The sequence below is a fragment of the Dermacentor andersoni genome, chromosome 10, assembly GCF_023375885.2.
Source record: "Dermacentor andersoni chromosome 10, qqDerAnde1_hic_scaffold, whole genome shotgun sequence".
NCBI lineage: Eukaryota > Metazoa > Arthropoda > Arachnida > Ixodida > Ixodidae > Dermacentor > Dermacentor andersoni.
In genome coordinates, this window is record NC_092823.1 from 84,449,567 (window position 1) to 84,465,813 (window position 16,247).

General features: G+C 45.7%; 1 protein-coding gene across 2 annotated transcripts; it reads left to right on the plus strand.

The window, feature by feature from the left end:
* Window positions 1-221: 221 nt before the first annotated feature.
* Window positions 222-3,056, plus strand: LOC140213657 (putative nuclease HARBI1). 2 transcript variants are annotated; one of them, XM_072284910.1, is made up of 4 exons: window positions 222-288; window positions 1,132-1,270; window positions 1,781-1,852; window positions 2,274-3,056. In XM_072284910.1, exons 1-4 carry the CDS (start codon window positions 283-285, stop codon window positions 2,789-2,791), a joined length of 735 nt encoding a protein of 244 aa, XP_072141011.1. In that variant the 5' UTR covers window positions 222-282; the 3' UTR covers window positions 2,792-3,056. The 2 variants fall into 2 exon arrangements, with proteins under 2 accessions (XP_072141011.1, XP_072141012.1); XM_072284911.1 differs by lacking the exon at window positions 1,781-1,852.
* The last annotated feature ends 13,191 nt before the right edge of the window (window positions 3,057-16,247 follow it).

The window sequence follows — 16,247 nt, forward strand, 5'->3', positions numbered from 1 at the left end:
GAGCTTTCAACAGTGCGTCGGGAATGAAGAAGCGATTGCACTGTCGCAGCCTTCGATCAGCCGGATCATTACAGCCGTCGCCAAGGCCATTACGGTTGTGGGCAAAGAAAAAGGATGGGTTAGATTCCCATCCACGGCGCAACAGAAAGCCGCCGTCAAGGAAGGCTTTCTTAGCCGTGGAAAAATTCCAGGAGTTCTAGGATGTGTGGACGGGAGAAGAAGCTCGGCCCCGGCGAAACGGAATCGTACTGGAGCCGTAAAGGGTATTACGCCCTCAACTGCATGGTCGTGAGTATTGTTCATTGACAAATATTTTCGATATGTGATTGCGCGAGTGCACGTTGTAAAAAACTTCGTTTCGTTATTTTTCATCAATTGCCGGTAATACTTGCGTTCCTATTCGAGAAAGTAGCGTTTGTGTTGTATGTGTAATGACGACTTTGATCTTGGCAATAGAACCCGGCCGCACTTTTTCAGTGCTCTCTAATCACAGTTGAATAGCCTTTTCGATGCTACAATGTAAACACATTACGCGCGACTTAAACCGGAATAGACGCCGTAGCAGTGAAGGGAGTCTTCGTCTGCGAGCGATCCTAACAGAAGACGAGCCCTTGTGATTCTTATTCGACGTAAAACTAAAGCATTGTGGCCAACAGACTGTAAACGTGAAAAGGAGCATCCCATCAATGAAAATGGTGTGAGGGAGAATGAGAATGTGTGGACACCCATTTGCTCTAGCTGTTAATACGGCACATGCTGCCACTTCCGCGTTCTTTCGCTTGTAATAGGCACTTTGTCTGGAAAAACAAGAAAAAAACACAGGTGGCACACTCTAGCAGAATCTTGTACAATATGGACGGAAGAAACCAAAGGAATTATTTTGCACATTGTGTTGTGACCGCACGCCATACATGAGCACATGTACACATGCCAACATTGCATTTGTAGATAACATTGTTATCATGCTGATGATTAGTTCAACTGCCTACTGCGTATGTTGATATCTCCTTTTCTGTAATTGTGTTGGCTGACTGAACAGTAACTGATTGGCAAGTAGTGTCGTAAGCAAAAGTTTGTGCCAGATATTTGTTGCAGTGGCATTGACACCTTCTCTTTGCTTTCTCTTACGAGGTGTGTGATGCAAAGCTGAATATCCTGGCAATTGACCCACGGTTTCCGGGATCGTGCCACGATTATTTCGTTTGGAGGCATTCTGCATTTCGCCGCCGCCTCACTCGTGGCCTGTTACTTCATGGAGAAGTCTTGCTTGGTAAGTTCACCTAAAGTAGCAGTGCTTCTTCCACATGTAAAACATACACAGTCAAATAGTTTTGCATCCTAGCAAGCTTTAAGAAAGCGTGATTTGCTAGAAATGTGTTGTGAATGTAGCAGTACCTAATGAACCTGCAGCGACTATCGAGAGAAACATGTCTCTCTTAGAAGGCAGATATTTTTACCAGCATGTATACAACAGCTGACATGTTATTCTGTTTATTTACTTATTAATTTCAATACACTGAATGCCACGTGGAGCGTTACAGGCAGGGGTGTAATTCTACAGAACACGTCGAAATGGCAGTTTTCAAGTATGATGGAAAAGGGTTGGTGACAATGGACTCGGGTAGCTGGTTCCTGGTCACTGTCCTTGGAACGAAGGAATAAGCGTGTGCGTGAAACTTTCGGCATCAACGTTAGTGATCGGTGTAGTATATATTGTAGAATAGTGCAAGTTGCGCTATTTTTCTTTGTGTCACAATGTCTGCAATTTTTTTTGTTGCAGCGACATGTGGTGCTGGAGTGATTATAAAGGATCAAACGGGTAGCTCGAGTTCGGGTACCTTCACGAGAAGAGGTACGAAAAGTAGAGTAAGGATCCCAGATACTGGCAGCATATTCGAGAGTAGACCTTAGAAGTGTTTTATAAGATAACACTTCTGAAGAGAGAAGAGCTAATTAGTTTTAGTGGAGGATGTACATTTAGGGAGAAGCAAATGGGATGAGCGGAGCAGAAAACCACGAGTATGAAATAAATATTACATGTCCAACTTAACCCGAGAATGAGATTTGCAGCCGAGACAACAGGTGAAATTGGGCTTTTCTTTAAAATGAGTCGAACTTTCTTTACAACTTTCTGGGAAGGTCAATGTTCGATAGATATTGCAACAATAAATCCAAGACCCGCTGCTGTTGTAAAAGGGCCCTGGCGTAGACTGTGTTCTTGCATTGTGCCTTAATGTATCCACGTTCGTTCACTGACGTGCAACACTTTACAGGGGACTCTGGGTACCCGCTAGAGCCATGGATCATGACTCCTGTGCCTGGTCACCCAAATCGCCTCACGGCAGAGGGGCGCTATAATGAGGCACACGCATCAATGCGAAATGCTGTTGAGCGGTGCATAGGAGTCGTCAAGAGCCGCTTCCGATGCCTGCAGAGGTATCGGGTGCTCCACTACTCGCCTCAGAAAGCAGCCACTATTGTTGCAGCTTGTGCAGCGCTGCATAACCTCTGCCTTGCAGCAGGCGTGCCTCTGCCAGACGACCCAGGTGACGACGGTGCACATGACGACAGCGCACAGGAGCCAGCCCAGGCACAAGTGCCGCTTCAAGTACAGGTGCCACCGCAGGCGCACCCTGTACAGCCTTCTCGAGCTTTGTTTCAAAGAGGCCGTGCGGTGCGTGAATCCATAGTTGGTGTGTTTCGGCTGCCGAGAAATTTGCGCATTGCCTACCTGCAAAGTGTGTGCCAGCACATTCGCTGGCAAATGAGGTGGAGACATGTGCTGGTGTAACATGTTTTATTTTTATTATCATAAAAGTAAATAGGCCGTGCACTTCAACATAACACATTGCGTGTGCTCACATGTGGCTAATCATAGTATGCTGCATACTGCAGTAGTGGAAAGCACATGATTTGTCTATGTTGAGCATGACAGATACACATGCAGTGACAAATAACCATGTGCCATTATGTTACTCCTTTGCTTTGTTCACTGTGCTTTTGAATATTGTCTCGCCAGGGAATTTTCTTTAAATAAAGGTTATTTCCAAGGTGAATGGCAACCAATCTTGCATTGTTGAATATTGCTTTGCAATGCCTATTTTACTGTGCAGTATGCATTGTTCCAAAGCTGAAGATGTCTGTTCATGTGTGACACGCAAGAGCAGCATGAGTTACACAGCAACTGAAATGTCGTCAGCAATCTGTATAGCACATATTGAAACGTATAGCAACAAACGAGACATGTCAAGCACTTATTGGAGCAGGATTTCGTTAAATAGCAGACACTCATGCTTACTACTGCTTTGTTTAAACTCAAGAGTTGCTTCAACATTGCATTTCTTGCACACATGATTTCACATAATGCTCGTAATTGCTGCTTAACAAGGTGCAACAATATAAACAAAATCATGACAATGAAACATTTCTTTATTTATTCATTTTATTCATTGGGTACCTGCTTCGCCATTCAGGCATTACAGCAGGGAGGGTGCAACTCATATAAATGAACACTCAGAATTACACTCATAAAGCATGGAAGAAATCATCATTTGAACAAATACAGACAGTGTCAGGTGGTAGAGTATTCCAGTCTCTTATAGTACGAACATAGAAAGAGTAGCGGAAAGCGTCACTTTTAACCCTCTATTGCATGGCGTCCCATATTTGGCACATACCGGTTACCATTCTTTTTCGCATGTGTGAGATTCCCAGTTGAGAATGTGATACCGTCAGAGTAAATCTCGTAGTTATGCGCACTTATTATGGGCAAGTGCTGCCATCTCTTGAGTGATACGCAAAACAGAGGTGAAGTAGATTTTGGGATGCGACGTGAAACTCGGAGGGGGCAAACACGAGCAATTGGTTTTTTTTTTCTCTGAAAAGTTCGACCGCAGAAACGTAGAAAAATTATTTTGGCATATTTTTTTGGCCTCGCCAATTCAAGGCAGTTACTAGTTTTCTCAATTTTGCCTGCAACTACAGCAGAGAAACCGAAATCGGTGTGTGCCATATTTGGCACAGTATGAACTTGAAATACAACATATGGTAACGTGCTGCCATCTGTTCAATAGCCCGAAGCTGCAGGTCACTCTATCACAAGATGTAATTTTGACGATCGGTACGGTGAGGGCGAATTGTCTACCAAACAGCCGCCTGAAAAGTGAAAAGGAACTGAAATGTAAAGGAAGTGGTGCTTCAGAGGCACTCACAAGCGCGATAGATGACGTAGAGTTATCGTGTGTGCGTTGATACGACAACCGCGCCGTGACATTTCTGTCAAGCTTTGATGGGAGAGATCCAGTCCAAAAGACTCAGCGCTGGTTTACCTCCGCCAAGGTGTTTCGCGAAATTGATTGCCCCAGCGTAGTAAAGGTCCATAACAGGCACATGGGTGGTGTCGACCTGCTGGACTCTCTGTTTGGACTTTACTGCATACATATCAGATGTCGAAGAAATGGCACTTTCGAATTTTTACGCCTATGCTAGACTTATCGGTACTAACAGCATGGGTATTGTACAGGAGGGTGCAGGAGCAGCTTAGGAGGAGACAAGTACTACCGCTGGCTCAATTAAAAGCAGAAATTGCAGAATGCCTTACCTCGCATAACAAGTGCCTACCCAACTAGCGACCAGGAAGGACTTCTAGTCAGGACATCGAATTCCATGTTCAAGTCAAAAAAGCACAGGGACCAGCGGCCGCAATGCCACCCAAAGACGACCGATCTGACCAAGTCAGCCACTGGCCAGAATTTGACGAGAAGAAACAAAGATGTAAGCGGCCACCTTGCACAAACAAGTCGTTGGTAAGATAGAAGAAGTGAAACATTCATCTGTGCCTGAACGCAGCAAACAACTGTTTCATTTCATTCCCCACATCACATTAAAAGGCCACCATCCGTGAAGCTTTGTTTTCCGCCCATGGCAGCAAGAGCGCTCAGCCATCTTCATGGTGTGCCATATTTGGCACAAAGCTTTATCTTTATTATTACAGTCATGTTTGTTCATTCAATCAATAATGAAAGCTGAAAAAATGACTTTCATAATTCATGCAATAGAGGGTCAAAAGGAATCTCACATATTTTTAATTTGTGATCTCGCCTTTTAGAAACATATGTGGGCGGCTGAAAATACAATTACCTGGCTATCCCCGTATTAGAGTGGTATATGTTATGAAGAAATTTTAATCTGAGATTTCGGCGACGGTGTTCAAGAAGATGCCAATTTAATGCTTTTTTGCTTTCTGTCATGCTAAGCATCCTGTCATAATTGCCAAGGACAAACCGAACTGCCCTGTTCTGCACTTTTTCTAGTTTATCTACAAGTTCTGTAGCATATGGATCCCAGCAAACACACGCATACTCCAGTGTACTGCGCACATGTGTGAAATACAGTTGCTCCCTAAGTTTCTGTGGCAAGCTACTAAAGTTACGTTTCAAAAAATCTAATGCTCCGACAGCCTTGTTCGTAACATGAGTAACGTGTCTGTTCCACCTTAGATCAGCAGAAAAAAATACATCTAAGTATTTATATTCTGACACTTGTTCAAGAGTAGCATTATTTATAGTGTTACGATCGCTGTCGTATGAGCTCTTCCAGGTAAAGGTGACGTGGACACTCTTTTTCTCATTCAGTGACATTTTCCATTTTTCACACCATATGGCAATCAAATCCAAATCGTGTTGTGCTTGTTGGTCAGATTCGCTGTTGAAGACCCTATATACTATACAGTCATCTGCAAACATTGTAAATATTTATTTATTTATTTACATGTACCTTACAGGCCTTCGAGAAGGTATAGTGTAAATGGGGAAATACGGTAACATATTAGTATGGAATCGGGAAAGAAATAAACTGCAGCATAATGAAAGGAGTACGCACCGAACATGGAAAATTATTACATTAGCAAATACAATATGTAGAGCAATAACAATAAATGGTAAACAACAACATAATAGCATAATAACATTGTAAACATTTTTGCATGTTATACAGCAGTAAGTATTCTAAAGAAATTGGGACCACTGAAATTCTTTAACTTGTAGAAAAAATGCAAGAAAATTACAAAAGACATGACGTGTTTAGACGGTTGAAACGGCATATTGATCGTTTAGCAGATTGCGAAATGCAGTGTGTTTATATTGGCATGCAATGGTATCTGGTAGTGCGTTCCATAACGGACCGCACGGGGCAAAGTTGAAAAATTAAAAGCGTGTGTGTTGCCATAAATCGCGACAGCGCGTCGACTTGGCGTTGACCAATTGAAACCCATGCGCTGATGTTCACCTCTTCGTCGGGCTCGAAGAACGGCGGGCAGACTCCGATGGCGCTCGCCCTTCCAACTAGGGAGAGGACGCGCCCTCGCGGTCCGGGCAGGCTGCCTCCTCCGGTTCCTCTGTGATTAACACGTTTGTTAGAATATGGTGCGCAAAAGCTCCGTCAACGAGTGTGCTTACCTGCTTTCGGCGTGCAAGGCGGCTGCATCACGGCGGGCGTTATACACATCTTTCTTCCACACGCCGCGCCATTGGGCTGCAGTTTTCACTGCCGGGCCCTCAGCATTCAGCAAGGCAGTCACTGGCTGCCAGAGCTCCTCCTTGCACGCCGCCGTCAGCTGTTGACCCAGCACACACGACGCCTTCGCAAGGTAGGGGTGCTCTTCAACAAATGACACGAGTATATCGCGCGGCCTCGCTCAAACATGAGGACCCAGTTTCGGATTCGGCGCGCTAACTGGCAAGTCCAAAACGTAAACAAAGCGAGGCAACTTGTTTGCATAACGTATGGCACACCACCTAGCGACTAAATAAGAAAACAACACAAATAAAATTACAACTCCCAGTAGCGGTCTGCGCCGCAAGCTCACATTTATTACTGAAAATATATTTGCAAGTGTTCTATACAAACCAATGTTTTTTTATCAAACCAGCAACATCCTTCAATTGCTATACCGTCCCCTAAGTACAAACAAAAATGATGACGTGATCTTCCGGCAGACCGCCGCTCGTTGATTGGTTCCCCTCACGCCGCCCCGTTCCACTCTTTCTCCGATTGACGTAATCCAGACGTAACAGCCAAAGGGAACCGGTTCCCAAAGGAACCGCTACAGAATACGGCCCCTGGGAGATGTTTGGGACGCTTTCTATGAGCTCTAACCTTATTATAACTTATTTCAGCAGTTTTCTGGCACGCATCGCCACAACCGGCTTTGTGACGCAGTCAAGGAGAAGCAGCTCGGCCGTGTGGCGCAGTTTGGCGTGTACTGAATCTTACCGGAACAAGATTGTCGCTTTTTCTTACCCAGAACATTACTGTAATTTTTTCATTACTTTTTGGGGTACTTTTTAAGCAAGTGGCCGCGCCCGGAGTTGTGACGCAGTTAGCGAAAAGAAGCTAGGCCGCGTGCAGCAGTTACAGGCACTGACTCTTACTAGAAGAAATTCGTGACGCATTCTGTAAGCCCCAAAATTATTGTAATTAATTTCGTAACTTTTTGGGATACTTTTGTGGCACACTAGCCGCACCTGGCGTTGTGACGCAGTTAGCAAAAAAGCAGACCAGCCGTGGTGACAGATAGTTTGGTGTGTACAGAATTAGCGAGACAAGCTTGTGACGCTTTCTAAGGCCCCGCAACGTGTACCTTGTTTCGGTACTCACTCTTGTCGAAGACGTGACGAGCGATTGCCAAGAATGATAACACTGGAGTGTCATGAGAAGCCAACAAACACAGACACCAAGGAAAACGTAAGGGACATTATTTCTACTTCATAAGTGAATTAAAGAAATGACAAATAATGGCAATGAAAGTCGATGAAAAATCAACTTTCCACAGATGTTGAACGATCCCACGTCTTCGCATTACGTGCGCGTTTCCCACCTGCGGCACGTTGTTTTTTGATCCACTATCATTACCATTATTTATCATTTCTTCAATTAAATTTGTAAGTGCAATTATTTCCCTTACGTTTTCTTTGGTGTATTTGTTTGTTGGCTTCTCACGATATGATTACTAAAAGTCGGGACCCCTGGGTTAACACCCTTTCTACTCGTTCTAACACTGGAGTGTGCTGCTTGCGCCGGCAGAACGCGTAAAAGATAACGCCCAGTGACTCAAAAACGAAGTCCAAAATTCTTTCTTCAGGAAGACTGAAAACAGGCTTTGCACCCACGCATTTCTCTTTAGTGCGACTAGAAGGTATTCTGCGAGCGTCTAGCATGGTCTGGCGGCGAGTCTGTGTTTGTAGCATACTATATTGCGTCGGCCGAGGACAAGTTGTTTTCGAAACGCGCGGTCGCCCGTGCATTTGGGCTCTTAAAAGTGCAGGAAATATGCCCGGGAATGGAGGAATGCTTGGAAATCAGATGTTTTCTTCATTTTTTATGTAAGCCATTGTTTGGGATTATTCGGGTATCTTCTACGCCCTGTATGTAAACGCGAATTGGTTTCGTTGTAATGCCACCCATGCACCACTTTCGCACGTTTCGCCTATAAAACCAGTATTCCTATAAGGTGGTAATACCAACATAAAACATCTTCTAATTACTTTTTTTCAGCTTACGCCATCCTGTCGAGCTTCGTATGGGAACGACTGGTGCATACCTATTTCCACAACGTGAGAAGAATGCAAAAAAAGCCCAGAGCGAGCATTTATATAAAGCGAAATAAACATTTCCTCATTTCGCAAGGCATCCTGCGTCTATTTCTTAAATTTACGTGGCAAAGATTCGATGGAGGCTTCTAGAAAACATTCGTAATCATTTTTATTTAGTAAAACGATTCCGCACCAAGGCCGTGCGTGGATGAGCAGCAGAAAAGTAGTTTAAAATATGCTGCACCGATCAGCGCAGCCGGCGTAACATGTTGCAGCTAGCGTTCAAACACGCGCAAAAAACCGAAAGCGGAAGTGTGGTTCAGTTAATGATGCCGGCGGCTTGGAACCTTACAGTCAATTCGGCCGCTGGGCTCTATGGGAGTGTCCGTTCTTGTTGAATTTATTTCTCTGTGGTTTAGGTTTAGCGTCCGTTCAAATACCGCGTATTTTTCTGTTATGCTGCGCAGAAGCTTCGCTCTTTCTTCCAGTGTAGAAATGAACTGACCGAAATCATTTACAAGACCGAGCATTCTGTGCGCGGTTTGTTTGTCGCTTGGCTCTGGAATCAGCCGCGTAGTCCGAATGAGGAAAGGACTCGGCCTGATGCGTTCTGTTGAAATTGAGTCCCCTAGAAAGTCTATTTCGATAACTTCGATGAAACATTTGTCTGGGTTGAATGTTAATCCCGCTTTTCCGACGGTCTTTAGCGCCAACCTCAGTCGTTCGCCATGCTCTTGCCATGATGCGCTTCAAACTAGAGTAGAATCTCGGTGATACGAACCCGGATGATACGAATTTCTGTGTGATATGAATTCGTAACATTCCCCCGCCGAAATGCATTGTGTACAATGAACCAAAATTCGGATGTTCCGAACACTTTTGCGCGTCGCGCCGGGTGATACGAACTTCGGTACCGCGACCGTCGAGCCGCCACCGGCGCTGCGAGCGCCAGTGCCGATTTGGGATTCCGCGGCAGCAGGGAGGCTGACGAGGCAAGCGAAGCTTTCTCTCTCTAGATTTTGGGAGCGGCCCCTTCGCCTTTTTCTTTTTACCTTGTTGTTGCGCGAGGCTAGCGCCGCTGCTCATTGGTCCGTTCGCCCTACGAACCAGCCAACCCAGCCGGTCGGGCGCGATTTGTCCTCTCAACATTCCTCGCGGCCCTGCGCGTCCGTTCCGCCGGTCTTTCCGCTACAGCCAGCCACATATAGGTCATCCACATATAGCAGATCGCGGTCAAGCGCGCACAATCAATGTCAGAGTGAGGAGTAGACAACACAAACACTTACATCCAACTGATCGTCTATTTACAGAATCGCATCACACGAACACTTTCCTTCATGACGTCGCAAGACTGAAATGCCGACATCAGGCGGCCATCATGTCATGGTGACATCAGTCATGGTGACTGATGTCATAGGGAAATAGCTGTTCATCCATCGAAACTTCGGACCACCGAGGCCTACCTATTCGAGAGCGGTGATAAATGGCCGCGTGGGAAGCCTTCTAAAGCATCTGTGTAGACTTCGTGGTATTTAGGGCGCCATTTCAGGCGCCGGAAGTTAATCCTCTCCATCACATTGCCCACAGAGCTCGCCATCGCAAGGGGGCGATACGATGATAGCTTTAACGGCCCCTTCACAGAGTTCAGTACCACAGCTACGTGATTTGTCTTCCAGCCTGGGGGAAGCGTGGCATCAACCTAGGATTCACTACACGTATCTAGCAGAACACTCCTCGCCTACTCACCCATGTCACAAAGGGCTGTGCAAGAAATTGCGTCGGGTCCTGGCGATCACGCACTTCTGAACAAAGCTGGCGCCGCATGGTGAAGCCATGCGGCGGTCACGTGGTTGCAGGAAGCTGATGGAATGCGATCAACTGTGGTAAGTGTGAGTTGCCTGGACAATCTTGCGCAAATTATTTCTGTGACAACCACATCTGGTTGCGGTAGAAGAGGGCCAGAACCTGGAATGAAAACTGCTTTACGCGGGCGACCTCAGCCCTCGTACAGTCCTCTATAGGGGCGATAAAGGCATACGGGGTCGGGGAATTCATATGAAGCATAGTGGAGAGTTGTGCCTGTAGCTTATCTAACCGATGCTGCATCTTCTCATGTATGTATGCAGTGGCACATAAATCGTCGATTGCCTTTATGCGTCACTATCTCCGTTAGGCACCTCGCTGGATGGCTCTTAGTCGCTCTAATTATATATCGATTTCAGAGAATTTCAAAATGCAGATGAATGTACGCGCAGTGTATTGCCCTGCATTCTTGATTGTATCGTCCGAGATATGCAAAAAAGTAAGTTCACATAGGCATAGTATAATAGACGCGAATTCGGACAAGTCCACTCTGGATTATGTCACATGACTGGGAAGAGCACTGTCTTCTCAATTCGACATACGTGACATACATTCACTGCCGTGCGTTTAAATGCCCATAATTCATCTAGTACGCGCGAGAAAACATCATGAGACAAGGGGCAAGACAGCTGATATAATTGGAGCCGTGCAAGAATTTTAAAATGTCACCATTTAAAACCCAGAGTTTGCTATCGGAGGCGAATTAAAGCAGGTCTCGGCCTTTAGCGTTGATACTTAAAAGGCTTAAGTGATCACCTTGCACTCACTTTTTATAACACACGGGCTCCTGTTAAGAAAACTACGAAGGTGATCCGCGATTACAGCAATACCGACTTACCGCATTACAGCTGTAATGAAAAAATTCGCAGGTTCTTACATCGCTAACTGCGATCAGCACTGTGTTGAAGAAAACTGGTGCATTTTCAAAAATAAATTGTTGTCACTAATCGAACGTTTCGTACCGCGAAGAACAGTCACTTGCACGCCACGGTCCCCTTGGTTCAACCCTTTCTTGAAGCGACTACGTAACAAAAAAAAAAAAAAAAAGCTGTTGTTTCGTCGCGCAAAAGCTTCACGCAGCGACGTTACTTAGTCTGCTTACTACCCCACTGAAAGTGAGTACAACGCAGCCGCCGCTAGTGCGAAGCAGCATTTTTATTCTGTTACACTTTTGTCAATCTTGCAAACTAATCCTGGTAAATTCTGGACCATAGTTAACGGTACTGCAAGCAAAATAATCCAATAAACATAGCCCAGATTGAGATTGTAGAAATGCAGGTGTGTGCTTTCAATACACATAAAATGCATTGTTGCACTAGGCGTGCATGACATTCTGGAAAACGTAGCTATGCACAAGAAGAGAATGGGTTCCTTTTGCTGGGAAATTTTTTCCCGATCACCTTTCTGAGAAAAACATTTCATCCTCGCCTTGTAACCTCGAAGATGCCGGAATCGTTCCCCAGCATTCAGTGGTACAATGGTCTCTTTGTACCCCTACTTGATAAATGCTGCAATAGTGGAAAGAAAGTTTGGGTCGTTCTCCTCATTCCTATAAGAATGTTTCTCTCTTCCGATTGCACCACTTATTTTTTTCTACTCATCTTGTTATCCTGCTATTCACTTTGAGATATTTGTCTTTCTATGCCAGTAAGTGTTGCAGCCCTTGCATTTTTAGAACATCTGGGTCTCTTTTCGAGAGGGTACATCTTATCGCAAGACGCATTCCTTCTTAGAATACTTCCAATGCGATTCAATTCCTGAGCAACAGCACAGTGTGATCATGTGCTTTCAAAGCAAACACCTGCACTTGTGCATTGTTGCCATTACGACTCATGCTCAGCGCAACCGCGCAAGGCACAAATTTATAGTTTTTTGAATACAACACTACACTTGAGAATAGTGGCACTCCTGCAAAGACATCCATTGATACGTTCTCACTTTCGTGATCTTAAAGCCAACATTCCGCACACGTCTCCTCTACGCTCCTCATTATTTACTCGCCGCGAGCTCCAAAGAAGAAGGAGCTGCATATATGTATGTATTGACACGTATTCTTATATCCATTTCTCGGGTAACCCTCTTTTCTCTGTCTAACAAATGTTATTGCTCAGCGAAGGACGCGCCTGCATGTATCGGCAATTTCTCGAATGTTATAGATAGTTCTATGCGCGGTTGTTGTCACCAAACCTTGCGTAGTTTGATTTTATGTGCGACACGAATTGTGCTGTACATTCTGGAAGGCACGTGCACACCAGTGATTACTCGTTGCCCCAGTGCCACGCAACATGGACCCTAACCTACACTCCGGCAGGAGGAGAGAAAGGGCTGAGTACATGGAGAAAGCATTCACGGGCAATACCACGGCACATTTTACGGACGCCGCCATGTATGGGACGAACAACAAGGGCGCAGTGGCAGTCGAATGCGACCACCGACGCCACGTTACCTCCGCTGCATCGACCCGCCCGTGCACGATTACGGAAGCCGAAGAGCTGGTCATCGCGTTAGCCGCCCGCGAAGGCCAGCACCCAAAGAAACCACTGACAATCCTCACGGATTCCCAGCAGGCCTGCCGCAACTTCCTACAGGGAAGAATTGGAACCCTGCTGCACCAGTCCTAGCGTAAATACTGAAGGAGGACCCTGAGGACTTCAACACCCAAACCATCATCTGGATACCGGGCCACACTGGCATCACGGGCAACATGCAGAAGGAGAGAGCAGCTCGAGGATTCGTACATAACCGAGCTCTCATCACGCCGGCTGCAGAAGACCCGGACCCTGTCGACCTCGAGTATTCAGCCATCGTGAACTACCACAGAGGGCGTCGCTTGCGATATCCACCACCCCATCGAAATCTAAAGACAGAGGATGCCGCTGCCTGGCGTAGGCTCCAGACTGGCACTTACACGAACCTACACATATTACATCGCATGCACCTCACAGTCTACAGGGACGAATCCCCCGTGTGTGGGGCCACACCAACCCTATACCACATTACGTGGGAATGCAGACTACACAACATAGAACACCCCGACATGAACACCACGCGGGAGCAATGGGAGGCACTGCTGTCCAGCTCGGCCCTCGATGACCAGCTGATGCTGATACAGAGAGCTGAGAAGATGGCAAGAGCCAGCGGAACCATTAGCGATTTTTCTGATTATTCTTTTAATAAAATCTATCTATCTATCTATCTATCTATCTATCTATCTATCTATCTATCTATCTATCTATCTATCTATCTATCTATCTATCTATCTATCTATCTATCTATCTATCTATCTATCTATCTATCTATCTATCTGGAACATTCGATTACTCATGTATAAAAGCCGACTTGCTTGACCCGCTGATCACATTTTTGACGATCACCGACTGTGTTCGCCACAATCGTTGTGCGTTCAGTGTAACCTATATTTCTGGGTACAGGTTTTGCCCAATAAATACTTACTTTCGCCATTTACAGATATTATGTTGTGTTCTTGACCATCGCTACCACGTGACAATATATTGTAATAGAGAGAAGCAGACACCGAATGCCTGGTTTGCTTCTGCATCTTATTGTCTCACACCCACGGTCCCATCGCTCAAGCCCAACTCAACCTCTTGTCCTTAACACTCGCCTACGCTGCGCACCTGAAAAAAAGAATCGAAGGTTCAGTTTAATGCAAAGAAGGGGTTATCCTTACCAACTAGTTCAGCTTCCTGTCGTTCTAAAGTTCAGTTTAAGATGGACAGTTCAAACGCAGCAACCTTTTTTTGAGGCGTGACACGTGCACGTCGAAGCTATTTCTTTTGCGTCAGTGGAGTCTGGCCCCTGGAACTGGGTTCCTCACGCGCCAGCTGTTTCCTCCTGCTGTAGTGATCAGTAGAGATGCAGCGTAGTCCATGGCAGCAGTGTGAAAGTAGTTTCTTGTAGCAGAATAGGTGTGACTAATCGAGGCTGGCCTCCTGGCAGTCGCTTATACTGCTGACGCACTTCGCAACTGGTGACGTAGGAGAGGACATTGCTTTCCGCCTTCCGCCACCAGAGGCGTTCTTGTATTTTGTGGAGCGTCGCTCGTTGGCCGATGTGCCCTCTTTCCAAGGTTGTCATGAATGGCTCGCAATACGTCCGATGTAAAACAATGAGGAATCACTAGGAGTTTATTTTCATCTGAGTAGTCCTTGTGCCACTGACACCGATGAGTGTGTCATCGAGTATACCAAATGTCGAATTCGTTACTGCAGCAGCGATTGAGGCAATGATTGATGATAAGCTTTTATCTTCGTGTTTGGCTATGGTCAAAGAAGTCTTGTTAAGAGAAAAAATAGCGACTCGCCTTGTATTCGGACATGCGTTCAAGGGGGTTCCATAAGAGAGCATCGATGATGTTGTTTAGCCCCTATACGCTGGCGAACTTCAAAATTGTGCTCTAGCAGCGTGATAATCAATCGGTCAAACTTTTTCTTCAGCTGCTGCTTGGAAAAAAATCTATGGAAATGCAGTGTTCTCGGTCGTGACCGTCAACTTGTGCCCACCAAAGAGATAGTGACAGAATTTATGTTCGTCACTCCATAACACCGCTAGACGTTCCAGCTCATTGGAGTGGTAGTGGCGCTTCGTATCTGAAACCTTGTGGCTCGCATTTGCGACAATGCGTTCGATGCCATCAGGGTCACGTTGCACTTGCACTGCCCCGAGGCCCGTCTTGCTGGTATTAGTGTGCATTTCCGTTAGTCCAGTCGTCATTGAACTTACCTAGTACGGGACAGTGAGTTAACCGGTGTTTTAAACTTCGAAAAGGGGTTTCTTGTGTGGCGCTGCATTCAAAACAAACAGTCTCTGTAGGTAAATCGGTCATGGGAGTGGCGGTCAATGCGAAGTGGAAAATAAATCTGCGTAAATACGAAGCCATGCCCACGAACGACTCAACTTGTTTCAGGCAAGTTGGTGTGGGATATTCCGGCAAAGCAGCCATGCGCTCCGGGAGTGGCTGGATGCCACGTCCTAGGTGTGACATTTTCAAGCGACGAAACAGGAACTTCTCGCGGTTCACTTGAAAACGAGTCTCATAGTGCTTGTGTAGTACTTTGTCCAAACAGCGCAGATTTTCTACTTCCGGAGCGCCAACGACAGCGCTGCTATGGCCTTTGTGACTATTTCTCTGGACGCCGCAGTCGACGGGTTATGCAAAGCGTCCACTCACGATGCATTAGTGGATTCAATTGCGGTAGTGCAATCCACGTCCAAGGGAGTGCGTACGGCGTCCCTTGACGGCAAAGGCTCTTTGCACAGTGACGGTAGGTGAATCCAGGGCCTGAGGATTTGGCATAGCAGTTGTCGGCGACCAGATTTGCAGCCGAGGAACTGTGGGTGTCATGTCCGTGTGGTGTGACAGTGGCTGGAGTAGACTCCGCAGGATGCGAAGATGCGAAGTGTGCCTCGAGGGTCTAGTCGGACGACAATATCGCGTGTAATGGCGGACTTTATAAGCGCAAATTGAGCAACTGAAATCTGTAGAGGGAGCATTTCATGCTGCTCTACAATTCTCACTGAGAATTTCCATTTTTGACCTTGGTTCTAACAGCTGTTCGAACGTGTGCATATATATATATATATATATATATATATATATATATATATATATATAGTGAACTTCACGGGACCGAAGGAAATAGTTCACTTAACTGAAAGTTCACTAAACTGAATATTCACTACACCAACATAAGACATGGCATCCATAGTGTTAGAAATGTGTGAAATGGAATTTGTACATATAAACAAGTAGAAGGTTCATAACAGTTATAA

What these genes read in the sequence shown, in the direction of transcription:
- LOC140213657 (XM_072284910.1), top strand. An exon ending in TCATGGAGAAGTCTTGCTTG is followed by an intron (nt 1,271 to 1,780) that starts GTAAGTTCACCT and finishes TTTTTGTTGCAG; the next exon opens with CGACATGTGGTGCTGGAGTG. An exon ending in GGGTACCTTCACGAGAAGAG is followed by an intron (nt 1,853 to 2,273) that starts GTACGAAAAGTA and finishes AACACTTTACAG; the next exon opens with GGGACTCTGGGTACCCGCTA.